This window comes from Megachile rotundata, chromosome 13 (genome assembly GCF_050947335.1).
Source record: "Megachile rotundata isolate GNS110a chromosome 13, iyMegRotu1, whole genome shotgun sequence".
NCBI lineage: Eukaryota > Metazoa > Arthropoda > Insecta > Hymenoptera > Megachilidae > Megachile > Megachile rotundata.
Window position 1 is genome coordinate 13,801,409 of NC_134995.1, and position 18,204 is coordinate 13,819,612.

Consider the following 18,204-nt stretch of genomic DNA (forward strand, 5'->3'; position numbering starts at 1 on the left):
GCGGGGAAGACGAGAATTCGCCTGCAATCTCAGTCAACCAAGAGACGCCGTCTCGCGTGGATCAACAGGTGTTGTCGTTACCTGTGGAAAACGCGTTCACCAGCATGGGTAAGTTCAAGTTTGTTTTGCGCTAATTTACCTAACAAACTTAATTAAATCTGATCGGTCTATTTAACATTGGACCAGGCATCGTCTCGTAATAAGGCTTCTTTTAGCCACGAAAAACGGAGAAACCCACACAATTTCTTGCGTCTTCGTTTAGGTATGCAGGATGAAACTCGCGAGTACATTAGGCGTTTGTGTTACGTTGACGCTATTTTGGTGACACAACATAGCAATAAATTGCAATTAACAAATTTAACATCAAATAATTCTACGGTATGATACTAACAAGGAACGTAATTTAGTTATTATCAGACAATGAGTATAACAGTAATAGAAGTTACAAATGCATGTTATTATCCAAATTGCACTGTAAATAATTAGAGGACTGTTCATATGTTTTCCATACGTAAAAACCTGTATAATGTTATGTAAATTATCATGAGATGAAAGTGTTATTATGTTATATCACTATAAGTATACGGTATCGCTTTAATGTTCAAAGATATAGGGATATTCGATATAGTACACACACATTACAACTTCATAACTCATAAAACATTATTTCTTCAATAGTGTGACATATGTTTTTGCAATTACACGAATCGAATTTAACTTTCCCTTTCTTGATTTTAAAAAACTCAAACCAGATTCTATCTCTGACCGACAATTATTTAGCAACAAATTTATGTTTGCTACAGTGAATCGTCGGACGTCTTAAATGTCACAGACAAATGTCGAGACGGAAATGTCAGGTCAAAATGTATCTTGCACTGTACGCGATCATAAGTTACCCTTTTAATTCGGTGTTTTAGGTAAATCAGCAATCACTTTCGTAACGTTTGCGCTTTTACACCTCGTTAAACATTGACCTAGAAAAAATAGGAACATCTTGATGAGAGAAGCTGATTTTCGAAGTTGACTCTACTTTCGATTAGCATAACAATGCCTCTTTTATTGCTGTGATATAAATTTTAAAGAGGAAATAATGTTTCGAGCATAATTATATGCCATGGTCGCTAGCATATAATTATCAGTACTTATGTGCAGTGTATGTACTAGTAATTACAGTTAAGTTACAACTTTGTTACCTCACATCTGAACGTGATCATTTTCTATTTATGTCCAACTGAATGTTAAATCATCGATTGTTAGCAGTGTTTTAAATTAACCAGATTTCAAGTCAACTATTAATGCATGCATGCTAGGATAATTTATATCGGAAAATACTAGATACAATGGTATTGTAACATGTGAGTCGTGAGTATCGTATTCTGTCAACGAAATGTCAGAAGGGTATCAGCTTAATCAAACGCACCACGCGGAACCGCAGCGATCTTGTCGTCCTTGCAAAAGACGCGCTTGAGCGGTGTTAAAGATCAATGAATGGTGTTTCTCTCTTTTTTAATTAACACATTATAGAAACTGATCTATTTCATTTAGCACACTCAGTTTAAATTTTAAAATGAGCTGGCAAATTTTCAACTTGTACTTGATTTGATAGCAACACATTTTTCAATATATAATAATATATCATTCCTTCTATTTAGTCAATAGAATAAGCTATACAAGGTGTTAGTAATTATTAAGTGACGACAAAAACACCACCGTCTCTCACACGGCATTGACTCCCTTTCCTGGCGGCCCACTTTTCACAGAGTTACGTTTACTTAATAATGGAGTATGTCCACGAGCGATCTTGCACAAGGTTGCACGATCGGAATATGTTTTTTTGCGCCCTTCCGTTTTTCACGCAAAGCTAATCCCATTTTCTGATTCCAGGAGCCGTGTACGTTTGCTGTCTGTTGGCCATGCTATCCGTAAGTCTCTCGATCACACTTTCCTCGGTGTACTTCCTGCTTTTCATGATCCCGGAAGAGATTCACTCGCGAGCATTGAAACGCTCACTGCCATAATAAATTACGGATTTCATCTTCAAGTGGAACTTTCATTGTCCAAATTAATTGGGAGACGAGAGAAATTTTTGTGTTTATATTCTCACTTTTGCATTCATTATTTCAGGTTCTAGAACAATGTCATTAACATAAGAATAGTAAGAGTAGCATTAATTAAGCATATTGTAATTCGACGTGGAGGAACAATTTTTATAAAAATGTATAGATTTATTATTTATATTCTCCAGGTTCTGTAATATATTAGAAATGTTAGGAAGCAAAAATGTACACCATAGAAACATAATGTTTCAATATTAAACGTTTTTCTGTATTTACGCCAGGAAAGAAATCGCACGCAAACCGCGTACAATTTCTTGCGTAAAACTGGCGAACCCGCAGTCAAAGAATATCGATCCTTTCACAAGTGGAAAGTTAACGACGAATGAATTACGTTAAATAAGAGCGATTGACATGAATTACCTCCATCTACAATGTTTCATTTCTGGTAGAATTCAGGGAAACTACATTCTTGAATCGGATTTCCTTGTTAAAGAACCATTCTTAATTTTTTATTAGAAAAGAAAAGAAATGTCATATATATTTTTATCTAGGTAAAATTCAAAATATTTTCTTCCAATCATCGAATTCCTTCCATCAGGTATTTCTCACGGTGGAAGCTGGTGACATGATGCGAAAGAGCATCGTTTTCGACAAGAACACGCCAGACGTGTTCTACTGTCCGCAGCAGAAACCGACTGGTTTCGAGAAAATGATCGTCAATGCGAAACCGTTGTCCAGACTTTGCCAATTCGAGGGCAAACCGATACCGCCCGATTACAAAAGTGATTGCTACAACGACGTGGACGAGACCGAATACGCCTGCAAAGAGAAATATAGAATTATGGTGAGTCATCGGTGAGCTCACGGGCCCTGAATAAACAAAATTTCTCGGCGAAAAACGATCCACGTTTGGAAAACTTTATTATGTGAAACGCGATCAGGTACCTAAGTGTAACGATTAAGATGATATTTTAATCAAGCGTTCAACAGGGAGCTTATGCGCTTAAGCTGCATTTCATGCATTACACGGTTAACGCGATTAAACTATCACATATTGCGAGGTTTAATTGGAACACGTTCATGTATAGATATTATACAAACAACACATTAGCAGGATAAACTATTGTATGGTTTATGTTACCAAGAACTAGTATGAGTTTATAAATTGCGGATTTATATTGTAATTTAGTGACAGGCAATGAAAGTATATTTCTTAATATAAATTGATCTTTCATTACGTCCAATGAACATATGTCTTGAGTATTATTTTTATATTAATTTTGTGCAATCATATTAGACATTTTATGTATCAATATTAGTTTTGTAACACAACCATATAATAAAGAAGTCAAATGCATTGTAATATTATTGCTGAAGAAAAAAGAATGTGTCCAATTGAGCCTCTAGAGCACCCGACCAAAAATAAAGCCAAGCCAAAGTTTTATCAGTGATTATGCACGCCTCATCCTATCATCGTAACACAGCATTGTTCATCACGTGTAACGGACTGGTGTCGGTTTTGTTTTCTTACAGAAACGATTCAGAAATATGGAAGGGGATGCGAAAACTACGGATGACTTCACCAGCAAATAGATGAGAAAATTATTGCTGCACGGCCGAGCCAATTTTGCAAATACCGGCTCCTTCCACTAATGCTCAAACTTGCAACCACCAGTTCTATTACGAGTCAAATATTTTTTATGACGTTTATTAGATAGATTTAACAGTGAAACTCCATTTATCACGATGTCCACTTGTCCCGCAAACGTATTTAAATGGAGTTCTGCTGTAGTTTTAAAAACTAAGTGACTCTACGATTGTTAGATCGTTGCATTTACATTTATAGATGGAAATTAGTACAAATCTTTGCAATGATTCAATCGTATTAACGAAACATGTATCGCATGTAATAGTCTTTATGGAGTTCACGCTTTTTTAACTCGAAATTGTCAAGTTTTATATTTTTTTAATTGTAAGATCAGACCGGTGCTATGTAGTTTTCGAGCTTGGTGCCGGAATATTTATAGATTTTTTTTTGTAACAATATTAATAAAACTAACAGTCGACGGATTGTGGGCAAGATCATTAATTACAGTGGCTTCGAAAGCTGATATTTTGATAACTGTTTGCACACTAACTTGCATTTATTTTTGTTCAGGTTTAATATCAAACAAAATTGTAGTTACAAAATTTTAGTTTTGTATTTCTTTATGAAAATAAATTAATCTTAGAAGAAAGTATCTGGGAATCTTCACTTTTAAGTACTGCTCTTGAGACAATCTAAGTATAGCATTTGTGGATTAACTTCTTTTTCAATTTTTATTTTATAAAGTGAACCTGAAGAACATGAAACATGTGCGGTAGGTAATATTTTCTTCAAGTTTGACATGAAAAATGAAGTATATTCAGCACGTTGACTGCTACTTGTATGTTTTTAAATTTCTATAAAAATCACATCTTTAACTTACCTAATTTTAAATACTTATGAAATTTGTAACTCTGTGGCAGTCAATGCACTACTTCTTCAATTTTTATTTGGTTCTTGCATTTGAATTGTGTACGTTTCTGTTTTAGATGCGACTACACCCTCCTGGAAGCGAAGTACCATACAATGGTTCCCGTTTATCAAAGTTTTTAGCTTTCGATAAAGAGATGTACAAGAATAGGAATCAGATTGAAGATACTGAATGATGAGAATTTTTGATACATGCCTTTCTTTCAGATTTACTGGCAAATGTTTAGCTTCTTCTAAATTATATTTTAAAATTCTTGGATCAAATGCTTTTATCGTAACATTCACGTAATTTATTGTCAATTGTAAATAATAAGTTCCTGTATCTTTTTAATATTCTGAAGACTTGCCGCATCTCATGTTTTTGATAAGTTATAAAGATTCATTGTTATTAAAATATTTAACGTTCCTATTCACTGTGAAGTGTACAAAGCTTTTCTTTTTAGGGTTTGTAATATACTTGTAACATACGCGTAACATACTGTAAAAAGAAAATAATATATGAAAGTGAATATCTTTTGAGCATGTAAATTATTGATTACATAGAAAATAAAAGACACTTTTACCTGAAAATTGTATTATCCTTCTGTCTTGATTTATTAAATATATTGTTTACAGAGGCTTGTTAAAAACTTCTGAAAATGTGATTTCTAGAATAAAATACTGTCATGTAAGTTGTATAATTTATGCAATATATTAATGTATTATAAAGGTTCATTAACATAAACCCTTAGTAAAATTAATAGTAATGAACTCGTTTAAATGATTAATAAGTTTCTTCATGGATGTTTGATAAAAATGTATTTTTACATATTATGCTTTGACGTCGAGTACTCTCCATAATGAATTTTTCTTACTATGTAACAAATATATAATAAAACTATGTTTTACAGACCTCATCGTAACAAAATCATTGCAATTTTTCGTACAGTACAAATTAATCGTATATTTATTTTTACAGTGTTTGCAAAACTGCTGATTTCATTTATTTTACACGATTTAAACTATCGGTTTTCGAAAAGCTGATTTACAAAAATTTGCAGAATATCTGAATTGTTCATGAATCATGATCATTCGTTTTATAAATGATCTTATTTATAAAGATTATTTACATACCTTATTATACTGATCTTAGAAATATTTGTTATTAATGTGCATTTGTGATTTCAAAGCTAAACGCTATACAAAAAGAAAATGCTGCCTTCGATTCTACAAATAATACATATAAAGTAATTTTACTTATTCGAATGTTATATACCTTTTTGCTATAATTGCACTTAATGCTTAAATTATAAATACACTATGACACACGCAATATGTTGTATAATCAACCGTCTTACTTTGTCAAAGAAACTTCTATTATACTTGTAAAAATACTTCAGAAAATGCTGTTCAAAACCAAAATACATTTTTGAATTTACCTTAATGATGAATAAAACGAACATCTCGTTACAATATTCGATTTATTCACACGGTTAAAAGACCAATATTGTTTTTTTATAACAAAATATATAAAAATGGATATAGACATCACAGGTCACAAGTATCACTAATTATGTTCTAACACTGCAACTGGGAAAAAACAAAGTTTAATTATAGATTATATATGTATTATTAACTTGACTCAATATCAAGTAAAAAAATCTAATGAATGATGAATATGAAATAAAATAACTGATAAAACTAATGAAAAGAAAACTTACTGATTAGGTCATTAATATAATAATTAAAATAATGGTATCTTCGTGTTACAGTAATATCTTGCCTTCAAAATGTTTTTATAAATTCACTGAACGGTCGCAAGAAAAAAATCGTACTTCTGCTGCACATTGTAGGAACATCAGAATACATTGTCTATAAGAATATACCATAGACCAGTGACGGATAGACAATTTCTCAATTTCTAAATCTAAGTTTCAAATCTTTATGGATCTTTAATTTCGCATTCCGTGCACCTCAGGTGCTACTAAATTTTCTTGGGCGTCCTTTCTATCCGCATCACTGTTCTAGATCGTAGACAAATAAGAGATCAAAGTTCATTCCCACAAATTCCGAAAATAATTTACATATTACAAGATTAATTTTCCCCCGTTTGAAGCTCTTATCTGCGCCACCTGTTCAGGAGTAAGGATCAACTTGCTTCCATTAGGTAATGCTAAGGCATAATGGCTTCCAGTTTCATTCACGACTACTACTAACTGTGTGTTCGAGTTCTGAACGGGTGGTGCAGACTTAATGGGCGTTATCGAGATGCCTCCTTGTGTCATACGTTGAATTATCTGAGGAGAGATGGCACTTTTTGTTGCCGGGCTGTTCGATTGCGTAACATTCTGTCTAGACTGTGCGTAATTCTTCCGATGAGTAGTCTTTGTTTTCTCCGTTTCAGCTCCGGGACTGGTTTCAGTAATGATCATCTCAATTTCATCATCACTGTCACTAAGGACAATTAAAGAAGTAGTCTTTTGACCAGTGGTTTCCGCGGGTGCAATCTGTTTCCTTGGCTTCTGGGGTCTCACAGTGGAACCACGTGGTTGCTGAAAGGTTTTGGCTCCCCTGGCGGTATTAGCTCGTGGGAAACTTCCTCTGATAGGCATGCTGCTTCTTATAACAGCTCCGTGAGAATGAAGATTTTGTCGCGGTACGATGTACCTGTTTTGAACTGGTCTAGGTGGGGGAGCTGCAGGGGGCTGAATGTACATAGGATTCTGAGGCATCTCCTGAGCAGCAACAGTTTGAGAACCTGCAGGCACGTATTCAGGATGCGATTGCGTCGGCGTCATCATGTAAGGCAGGTAACCAGGCTGGCTGATGAACTGTTGAGGAGCAATCATTTGTGGGCCTTGTGGTTGAAACGGTTGGGAAGGTATGAAGTTAGGTTGTGGATTTTGAATAATGTAATTCTGCCCTCCCTGCATGTAGTAGCCTTGTTGAACGGGTGATATAATGTTCGAAACCACTGGACTCGGTTGCCCGTATGTGTTTTGTGTAGCAACGTTCACAGGATTTGGTTGCATCACGTAATAGTTTATTGGATTGTGATCATCTCTGACCATCACATAATTTTGATTAAAATTAGTAGCATAGGTATTATCGCACTGACTCATACAATCATAAATTGGACCTTCGTCTTTGATGTCCAACTCTGAGTGTACGCTTTCGACATTTTCGATCTTGCAGGTGATTTCCGTGGAAGGCACTGGTTCTTTAGGGTTATTTTGTACCACGGTGTCAGGATCCTTTGCAGCATCTTGCACCACTGCTTCACCGTTCTCTGTAGTATTTTGTACCATGGTGTCGTGGTTATCTGCAGTACTTTGTACCTCGGTATCATGATTTTGTACAGCATTTTGTATCGCAGGATCAGGATTCTCTGAACTAAGTGGGTCTTCTGGTTTACATATTTGAATTTCTTTGATTTTAGGTTTCGGCTTTTGGTTTTTTATATTTATAGGGGTAGTTACTATTGGCTCTGCCATGTTTTGGAGGGTGTCAACCTTAATGCTTTGTAACTTATGTTGAAAGGATTTTAATCTTCGGCTGGCAGCTGTAAAATAATAATGAATACATTTATCTTGAATAAATATATTTGTATATTTATACGTATTTTATTTACTTACACGGACGTTTATTTTTCCTTTTGCGAGAGCTCGGTAGAATCCAATCCTGGTCTGAGTCCTCCTCGTTCGTTCGACTGTCAAGGTTTCTGATTTTCGTAGTAAGGTAAGGAGTGGATGAATCGGCCTGTGTAGTGGGAGCCGCGTAGATGGCCTCAAGGTCGGGCCATTCTTCCAACTCGTTCTCTTCAGTCTCGTCGTCCGAATAAAATGTGTACGAGGAGACACCGCGTGCTCGCAACACTCTTCCCGATTGCAGTTCTGTTTGCGTAACCAAAATAAATTTTTAAGTTCTAATTTCTAGTTTCGACAATTTTGAACTTCCTCCTCAAACCCTCATCCATGTGCCCGTTTCTGGTATATAGAGATTATTTTTACCTTCTTGGTTCGAGTCTTCTTTCGATTCTTTTTTGTCTTCGGCGCCGTCCTGGATGCTTCCTTCGCCTCCGTTGGATTGACTTCTTTGCGTTTCATCTTGCGTGCTTTCACCCTGATGTTCCTTACATTGTTGGTTGCTATTTTTATCGAATTCGACGGAGTTCGTACGTTGGTCTGCTTGACGGTCTTCAGTTTGGTTGGAAACGTTTTGGGAGCCAGTTGGGGATATGGTAAAATGCGGTAACGTTTGTAACGTTGAATCTCCGGAAGTTGGCGGTGGACAGCTCTGTGATCCAAGAACCCACCAATTAGAGTCGAGACCCTCCCCAGATGAGTCCTGATCCTCCACACTGCTACAACATATAACAGTTTGTCTGCAATGTACGCTCGACAAGAAAAGAACAACATTATTGAAGTAATGTGGTTGAATTCCACTTTATAGATTACATATTAATTGTAGCAATTCCAAGAGGTGTCAGGTAAATGTGATCTTTAATCTGGGAACATCGAGTCGCATGGTCTTTCTTATCATTTACAAATTATGACAAGTACTTCAAATATTCAATTACTCAAAAAAATTTCGTACTATTCCCAGATTAAATTTGAGGTGATAGAATGATGTGCTTTTAGAAAATTTAGTGTGATTTAATGTAAACAAAAATATACCCTTCTTTAAAATTGGTCCATTCCTTTTGAAGTTTCCCTCTGGCCCTTCTTGTCGACTCACGTAAAGCTGATTCTATTTTTTCTACAGTGGCTAGTAAATCCATCATTTCTTTAATCAAACTTACTTCACAAGGAGGGATAGATTCGTCCTAAAAAATACAAAAAGGATTAGATAATAATACTTTAAAATTAAATAGAAATAACAAGATAGTACGTACTTCACCATCAGCATCAGTAGTTGTATCATCATCCTTTTGAGAGAAAGAAGCAATGAGATCTCTCAATGAACTGACGCTGTCAGCTACAAGTTGAAATTCCGAAGAGCTAAGTTCTGAAAGCATCTCATTAAAATTCTCCACTTCTTGGTGCCACATATCTGCTATGTTGTTCTTTAATTTTCGGTCATTATAATTCTTTTTGCGCTCTTCGTCAAGATAGTGCTCATCATCCATCGCTTCTTTTTGCAACATGCATCTTAACTCACTCAAAGAAAGATCTTTATCGTCATTAGACTCTATCTCATTGTTACTTTTACTTGTTGCTTTAGAATGTGGCGTTTCCTTGTCACTAATGTTCAAATTATCTGATTGCTGGCTGTCGGCATATTGTCCATTTGGTCTCTCGATTATCTCATTTCCCTCTTTTCCTTCAGACTGATCAGTCGCGTCACAATTAATTCTCGTTTCGCTTAACTTCTCATCATCAGATTTTGATGTCGTCATCTGATGTGCTTCACTGCCAACCTTTAAACTTTCAGCGCTGATAATTTCGTTCAACTTTTCATCGTCTGTCTTCGAGACACTACACAAACTATCAATTGTTCTATCGACAGGTTCACTCTTAGTTGCGTGCAAATTTAATGCATCTAAATACTGCTCTTTCGCTGATGTAATTTCCAATTTGTTTGGGGAAGTATGCGTTAAACTTACACCAGAATCTTCTGTACTTTCAATTTCACTGAATTCTGATTGTAAATTAGTCAATAGTCCATTAATTACATTTATGTCACATTTTTTATTTGTAATATCACTGCTATTCGAGAAACCTTTGAACATTCTTTCCGGTGATTTGCTTTCAGAAAGATTGTCGATAGAACGATTCGTATCGTAACCACTCGATTTTGTACAACAAGTTTTATCTGATTCCATACTTACTTCCGAACATTTCGATGAACTTCTCGGTCTTTTAACATTGATAGTGGTCGGATTGATATCGTTATTGTTATTGCTATTACTATCACTACATGTACTTAGGTTACTCAAACTTGTATCTTCGTTTATCAAGGAACTTGTTGCGCTATCGCTGTTACTCTTAATATCGTTTAATTGTTTTTCATCACATTTATTTCCTTTCCTCTTTAATTTCGGAGGCAAACCGTTGCACCATCTTCTTCTTCTGCGCCTAACTTGTTTTTTTATTAACTCATTTTCATCCAGCTCTTCATTTTCCGCGTGTAATTTTGGCTTGATAGGCTAAAACCATAACGATGGCAGTAAGAAACGAAATAATATAAACATAATAGGAGAAGGATAAGCAATTTACTTGTGATAATGGTACCTTCACCGTCGAGAAAATCTTATTATCAAGACAGTGTCTATACACTCGTAGATCACTTTTCAAAAATTGTGGAAAATAAACGTATCTTGCGCCATAACGATCAGTTCCTAGGACAGTTTCAAATTGGTTTTCCCATGGTTGCTTGGCTATTTCTTCTTGCACAGATTTCCTAGAGTGCTAAAAAGTGTTCAAGTAAAACATGTGTCCATACTTATATACATATCTATGAATGTATTAATTCTATCATACCATAACTGTATCACAGACTGTTTTCAAAAGCCACACCTTCTGTTTAAAGGTCAGCTCTTCAAAATCTTTGCCATTCAGCAGAGGAGCATCAGGAAAAACATTCCAAAATTCTGGTTCAACACCAATGGTCTCTAGAATCTAAAAATCTTTGATCACATTTTTTATCATTACAACGTACAGTGTACTTAATTTGTGTATAAACATATTTTCTTTGATGAATGAAATTGTTGCATAGACTGAACCCGAAGATTAATAAAATGATTATGTTAGATACTTACTTTTACTGGGTCTTGATGCTTTGCTTCATACACTTTAAACCAGCTCTTCATTTTGTAGGCCAAGATATTTGTCCAAAACTCATATGGCATAGGCGGTACCTTTCTCAATTTTGATTTTGTCATTGGAGAACTAGAATGAACAATTTTGGTAAATTGTAAAGGATTCTTAGCCAAAAAAATTATTATTTAGCTAGCTTTGGGTTGAACAACCAACCCTTAAAAATTGTATACCTTAGTAAACAAGTCATAATGTTTGCCAGTTGTTTTGAAGCTCTTGGAATTAAAAGCATGCGTTCCATTTCATACATGGATAAATGAGGTATATTTAGAGCTTCCTTAGCCAAATGAAGGAACTGAAATATCTGTGGAATCTGAAACATTGTATAAATAGTTAAAAAAATACTTTGGGAAGGTGGAGATTAGTAATTATAACAATAAAGAGATGTACCTCCCACATAGATTCCATTTCATTTTTTATTTCTTCAGAGAAAATATTTTCTTCCTCCCAGTCAACTGGTGACTGGCTCCCATCCTCGGACTTTCTTTTTCTACTTTTCTTTGACATGGCTATAATAAAAACAGAACAACTTTATGACCTAAAAAATTGTATCATTATAATTTATTAGCATATTCAATTCATGCTGAATGTTTGAAGTTTAAAAGAAATTATTTCTGATCGCAAAAGATAATCTGTCATCTCTACAACATTATTAGTATAAGATAAACATTAGTGACCTACTATCAACCATCAAGTGTTGATGCAATTTTATGTTTATTTTATCAGAATAAGCTCAGCCTTTAATACACCTTATGAAACTTTCATTAATTTCATTTCCACAAATTTATAATGTCAAAGGTAATGTTTGCCTGATAACATGAATAAATGGTTTAACTATGACTTTGTTTATAATGCAAACATTTATGTGTTACTCAACAGTAAGATCTTTATTGGAAGTAAACACTTTTAAACTATTATATAGTATAATTGCAATGGTCCTTCCGCTACCAGTTTGTCTACTTATGGTCCTTATTTTTCTTGTCTGATAATCTGCAGTCACCACTCTATTTTTCTGATCAGATTACTATATTGACTACTATAGATAAGATGGTAGCAAGATACATTCTGCACATGTTATTACAAATATAGACATTTAATTCTTCAATTTCATTGAAGTGTATAATTTTGCTTTAATATCACTAATGCTCAAAAGTATGACTCTCATGACAATTGATTAATTTTTATGAATTGCACAAACACCTATAATAAAATGAATGAAAGGCTGTTTGGTAAGTGGGTGTACTTTGGTATGCAAAAGATCTCCTTCGAAAAGAAACGATAAAACAGTAATTTATAATTATCTGCGTCATCGCACGCGTACTCGACGAGGACAACAAAAGTGTTACTATGTAAGAAATTTCCCCACCAAGTTAAAAGGGTGCAAACGCCATCGTTGACCCCAAGTCGATTGACATCCTTCGCCGATGGCTTACAATTATTAAACGAATAAGTTGACACACCTTTCAGTGACCCTAATTGTACGAAAATATTTTCTGACCAAACGTTGCCTTCAAGAAGTTCTTCAGGGTGTAACAATTTAGCGCTACTTGTGGATAAAAACGGAAGATCTCAAGGATTACGAAAAGTAATTTTTCTTTAGGAAGCAAGTGATCGCACGCTGAGATATCGATGCAACTTTTCAAACGAAGGTAATATTTCAAAATTAATAACAGAGTAGGATAATAAATACATCAACCGTGTAGCAATCAGCCGATTCAGGACGTGGATGCGATGCCAATTAAACTTTATTACCGAGAGAACCAAAAAACAGAGGACGAAAACGAGATCGAAAACTCTTACAAGACCGTCGACAGGACGACGCTGAATTATCTCAGAAATCACGATCCCAATTTACCGTATTCTATCAATACGTTGCATCTACAAAACCCGTACAGATCGCCGCAAATTTTAGAAGGATACTCGTCTCAGGAAAATTTCAAAGTACGACCATCTTTCAAGGTGATTTTTTCTAGTGTTATACATTGAATCTTCATTTAACACATTATATTAATATAATACTGAATATTTGTAAGATTATGTATCGATCAAAAGATACAACGTTAAGGTCCAGATACAAGAATTCGTCGCTCAAGAAAGACACCTCCATCGCTCAAACATTTGATCACGACGACAATAAAAATTTGAGGTAAAATACTGTGTTAATCTTTTCAGCGTAGTAAATAATCAAATTTTAATTTAATTCAGTAAGAGTGACGGTCAACTATGCCTCAAGAATTTGGACATTAAAACCGCCCTCAAGCAATATTGTTCAAATACTAGTCTACACGGATTACGCTATGTTGGCGATTCAAGCTTGACAATCGGAGAAAGGTAATTTTTTAATCGCACACGTTGCTTCATTTTACACAAAATTTTGTCTGCAGAGTCTTCTGGATAATCTCCTTCACTCTTGCGGTGCTAACCGCCGCTTATTACATATGGTCGCTATACAGAAAATGGGTTTCGACACCCATCATTATTTCTTTGAGTCCTGAATCGGTTGCTTTGGACGAATTTCCGTTTCCTTCGATCACTCTGTGTAACATGAACAACGCAAAGAAGAGCGAAGCTGATCGTATAAACGCTGGGTAAACAATTGCGTATAAATGAAATATTTTCGTTAATAAATTATTGATGTATATCATTTTTACAGTAACGACGCACGCATGAAACTTTTACTGGAAGATAGATGCAATTTTGATAATACGTCAAGTAGCTACAATCTTGACGAAAGTTCAATCGATTGGAACAGTATGATGCATTTTATGATTAACGTACGTATTTTAAAACAAATAATACAAACAAATAAGTGTTCGTTGTGTAAAATTAATAAAGTTATAGAATAAGTTCACACACGTGTACATTGAAAAATGAGCGCACAGTTTATCGCGATGATCATATTCGATCTCCTCTTGTGTACTTTGTACATGTTTTCCAAGGATGTTTGCTATTGTGACACAAGCTAGATACATATTGATGATTCGAAGAAAAAGTTGTACGTCTAATCTTGAAGCATACATCAAGCGTCACGAAATGCACTTAAATATCTTCATTAAATTTATAAATTTTGTCGTCGTACTTCGAATTTTGTACTCGGACAACGTTATTGATCGATCTGGAATCCGATACTTCGGTAGTTTAGGTACTATATAGGGGTTGCGGTTTTGAGAGATCAAGTTAGGGAACTCCTTAAAAATTCCAACTCAGGAAAGTTTAAATGAACGTACATTTCAAAGTTCGTGGACTTTGAAGAATTCTCTATTAAAAATTTAAATATATAAAAAGTGAAAAACATTTATAAATTCATGAAGTGTTTTTCAACAGGTATCTCAATCCTGCAACGAGATGCTACACCTCTGTAAATGGCATGGAAATATAACTGATTGTGAAAAGCTTTTTAATCCAACCATGACTGACGAAGGAATCTGTTGTAATTTCAACTCGGTTCACAAAAAATATTTGTTTTACAACCCGTGAGTATGAAGTTAAAATTTGTAGTTTATAGCTTCACAATAGGAGCATTGATTTGAAGAATTGTTTAATAAATTTCAATATTCTTTCTAGCCGAGATTGGTCCGATTTGAACATCACGTTTCCATACACCAGCATCGATTGGACTCCGGAAACTGGTTACGACAGTAACGTGGCTGTAGACTCCATACCATGGAGACCTTACGGCGCTGGACAATTCTATGGTCTCACTTTAGTCCTCGATGCAGACGTTGCTGAATACTATTGCTCATCTACGGCCAGCGTCGGTTTCAAGGTATAGCTTTCAAACTTAATTTCCAAATAAGATCATCTATATGATATTCAAAATAAATATTAGTAGAAAGTCTAAGATGCAAAAATATATATAAGAAATGCTTGGGTTCATAATAAAAGAATGAAAGTGTTTTTACAGATGCTGTTGCATAATCCGGTCGAGACACCGAAAATTGCAGAATTTGCATTCTCAGTGACCCCGGGAGAAGAGACCAGGGTAATCATCGCGCCTCGGATATCGACCGCTAGCAAGTCGATAACTTCCGTTCCCCAGAGGAAGAGGAAATGCTTCTTCACGTTCGAGAGAAAGTTGCGCTATTATAGAACCTACACGCAGAGGAACTGTGTTCTCGAGTGCGAGGCGAACTTCACGCAGAAAATTTGCCACTGCGTTCAATATTACATGCCTAGTAATATTCTCATCTCAATATGAGCCATTTCCTTAATTATTTGTATATAATTTTAAAAATCTGTCTCGTCTAATCTCTTCGTTATAAAACAATTACATAATTGTATATGTACATCTCCATAGTTATTTATTCATTTTCTTCGTCAGAATCCTCAAACACCCCAATTTGCGAAAAGAAAGACGATAACTGTGCAACGAACGCCCGCAGGGCCATGGAAGTGAAGCTTTACGACGACGATACCGGTATAACTACTCTGAACGTGTCTGAAACGTGAGTCGTTTATTGTATCTTTATCAAGGAATTCAAAGCTCGTGATAGCATACAGTTATTAATGCAACTGCAGACAGTGAATTTTTGTAGTGTTCAGCTCTCTGAATTTTATTTAATAGTTAATCCAGCTTTGATCGTTTTGTAGACCTAGCTGCAACTGCTATCCAGGATGCTTCGAGATTAATTACAATGTCGAAATTTCCCAGAGTAAATTAGAGCCCTCCTTCGCCATCGCGGAAAACTATGTGAAGAAGGATAAGAAATATTTTACGTGAGTATAACGAACAAAAAAATCGAAATTGATAAATACATTTTTTATCCTTTAACAGCGAGAACATGGCTGTGGTCCATTTGTTCTTCGTCGAATCTCAGTTCACGAAGTACGTGAAAAACGAGCTCATTGGATTCACGGAGTTTCTCTGTACGTAACTTTGTTATTTTTACCTCTAATCTGTTTGCTCTTAGTGCCAATAGCAATTAATTATCACGGTAATTCTTGTATTTAGTCGGTAAAGAGCTTCCCGTCGTTTCCAATTTTCCTAAGCTTCTAATCCTTCCTTCATACATACATGTACACATATGGTCATACATATGTAGGGATCCTATGCCCTAATATTGATTATGTTGCATATAGAGTATCCACACTATTCCTGGAATTAAACCGAGGACTAACGGTTAACTAAAATACGAAATTTATATAAATTAACAAATCAGAGAGAATAAGAATATAACAAACTCTTAAGTATTTATAGTCAACGAAATTTTGACTTTAAAAATCAAAGGTTTCAATATGTAATTCATTATGTATAGCCAGCACGGGTGGTTTATTGGGACTCTTCATGGGCTTTAGTTTTCTATCACTGGTGGAGGTCATCTACTTTGCAACGCTACGTTTATGGTGTCGTGCACAAAAGAACAAGCATACTCGCAATGTCCGTCAGGTACATCCTCTGGATTCAGATCGAAATACTGTCTACCCATTTGTACAGTAATTTGTCACTATTCTCTTGTATTTTAAGACTTGCATCGTTATAAATATTAAAACCACATTGTAAATAAATTGAAATGAGTGTAAAGTTTATAAAATAATACACTGAAAACATTTATCATTCAAAATCTGTTTGATAAATACCCAGCATGCAACTTCAATTTACCGGTACACGAGTTCGAGGTTTCTCGATTATCCATTATTTTCGATTATTCGATACATCGAACGCGTATAGCCCGAGACAATAGTTAATCGCGAATATCCGAATTCCATAGCATTTTATTTTAATATGATTGCGAAATTGTCTTTAATTGTTTTAACAATCATTTTGTTCTATTATATGAGGGCCATATAAAATAAAAGTTATCAGAGCGCACTCTATTGTAGTTATAGCCAACGTGGCTTTTGTTGGACACTATATGTACAAAGATGACAGTGTATAGTATATGACCTGTGTTATATGATACTTTATATGCGAATACAATACGCAATACTGGGGATTATTTCTCTTATCGAGAGATACTTTCTTATATTATAAATTAATACAATAAAAGAATGATACATATGAATATGTATGTGCAATGATTTCATTTTAATAATTTATTCTGACGTCGTGATTATTTAATTGGCTGACCGCAATTTAATGTGTTAATAGAGGTCTTGATATACATGTTAAAATTAATCATTTGTCTTAGTGGACTCATTAAACAAACGATTCAAAATAATTCATGTCCGTAAAAATGCAATTCGTAGGCGTACCTGAACCAAATAAAAATAGACATATATAGGCACCTATCCATATTTGTGTTTACCTATTGCAAGAAGATATTAAATAATTCTAATTTACATTCTCGTTTTATACTTATAGTATAAGTTTTATAATTTCTTAAATTTTAATAAAATAGCAGTATCAAATTACATGGTCGTATGTAAAAATACAGACACTTGCTATAAACAATTATAACCTGTCATCACAGTATAATAATTAGTAGCTTGATAAAATTATGGCATAGAATTTTATTAAACTATTATATTAATTCGATTGTCATTTTGATCAAAATATGACCAATGCTATTACGAAAGAAACATGCATCTTTTTCAATGACTTACCTTTGGTGTAAGATTCTCGATGGAACTTCAAGTATAACACAGTATCATTCTCAAGAATATTATGACGTGATTGCAATTAAAAGATCATTGTACCACAAGAATTATAACCATTCAGCACTAAACACACCTCAATATTTTCCACAACGCCATGTTGATTCCTTGACAGTACGTGTATGACTAAATTCACTGTGCAACCCGAGACTATAGACTACAGTCACGTCGTTCATCGAACCACTTGCGCATGCGCATCACGTCCCGCCATCATTTCAAATATCTCCCATCCAATGACTAT

The 18,204-nt window shown here is 34.7% G+C and overlaps 3 protein-coding genes across 10 annotated transcripts; 2 read left to right on the plus strand and 1 right to left on the minus strand.

Moving 5' to 3' along the window:
* The first annotated feature begins 2 nt into the window (after positions 1-2).
* On the plus strand, positions 3-5,142 carry LOC105661953 (uncharacterized). 2 transcript variants are annotated; one of them, XM_012280875.2, is made up of 4 exons: positions 3-108; positions 1,885-1,922; positions 2,656-2,901; positions 4,632-5,142. In XM_012280875.2, the coding sequence occupies exons 1-4, from the start codon at positions 105-107 to the stop codon at positions 4,746-4,748; spliced, it is 405 nt and encodes a 134-aa protein (XP_012136265.1). In that variant the 5' UTR covers positions 3-104; the 3' UTR covers positions 4,749-5,142. The 2 variants fall into 2 exon arrangements, with proteins under 2 accessions (XP_012136265.1, XP_012136266.2); XM_012280876.2 differs by lacking the exon at positions 4,632-5,142 and adding an exon at positions 3,591-4,297.
* A 211-nt stretch (positions 5,143-5,353) lies between these two features.
* Positions 5,354-18,116, minus strand: LOC100878137 (uncharacterized). Of its 6 annotated transcripts, none has more exons than XR_013040193.1 (12): positions 17,913-18,115; positions 11,760-11,878; positions 11,543-11,682; positions 11,312-11,441; positions 11,034-11,171; positions 10,770-10,961; positions 9,446-10,699; positions 9,228-9,376; positions 8,562-8,914; positions 8,187-8,444; positions 6,273-8,113; positions 5,354-6,141 (listed from the first exon to the last, which is right to left on the minus strand). XR_013040193.1 is itself a non-coding variant. In XM_076538548.1 (12 exons), exons 3-12 carry the CDS (start codon positions 11,874-11,876, stop codon positions 6,639-6,641), a joined length of 4,206 nt encoding a protein of 1,401 aa, XP_076394663.1. In that variant the 5' UTR covers positions 11,877-11,878; positions 16,259-16,464; positions 17,913-18,116; the 3' UTR covers positions 5,354-6,638. The 6 variants fall into 6 exon arrangements, 5 of the variants coding, with proteins under 5 accessions (XP_076394663.1, XP_076394664.1, XP_076394666.1 ...); XM_076538548.1 differs by adding an exon at positions 16,259-16,464 and having other exon boundaries at positions 5,354-8,113; positions 17,913-18,116; XM_076538549.1 differs by having other exon boundaries at positions 5,354-8,113; positions 11,760-11,907; positions 17,913-18,116.
* LOC100874656 (pickpocket protein 28) lies at positions 11,916-16,890 on the plus strand. Of its 2 annotated transcripts, none has more exons than XM_012280879.2 (13): positions 11,916-13,018; positions 13,073-13,328; positions 13,403-13,515; positions 13,575-13,700; positions 13,754-13,957; positions 14,023-14,143; positions 14,694-14,842; positions 14,934-15,135; positions 15,274-15,544; positions 15,691-15,814; positions 15,960-16,085; positions 16,144-16,235; positions 16,665-16,890. In XM_012280879.2, the coding sequence occupies exons 1-13, from the start codon at positions 12,999-13,001 to the stop codon at positions 16,847-16,849; spliced, it is 1,989 nt and encodes a 662-aa protein (XP_012136269.1). In that variant the 5' UTR covers positions 11,916-12,998; the 3' UTR covers positions 16,850-16,890. The 2 variants fall into 2 exon arrangements, with proteins under 2 accessions (XP_012136269.1, XP_012136271.1); XM_012280881.2 differs by having other exon boundaries at positions 11,918-13,018; positions 16,625-16,890.
* Positions 18,117-18,204: the final 88 nt, after the last annotated feature.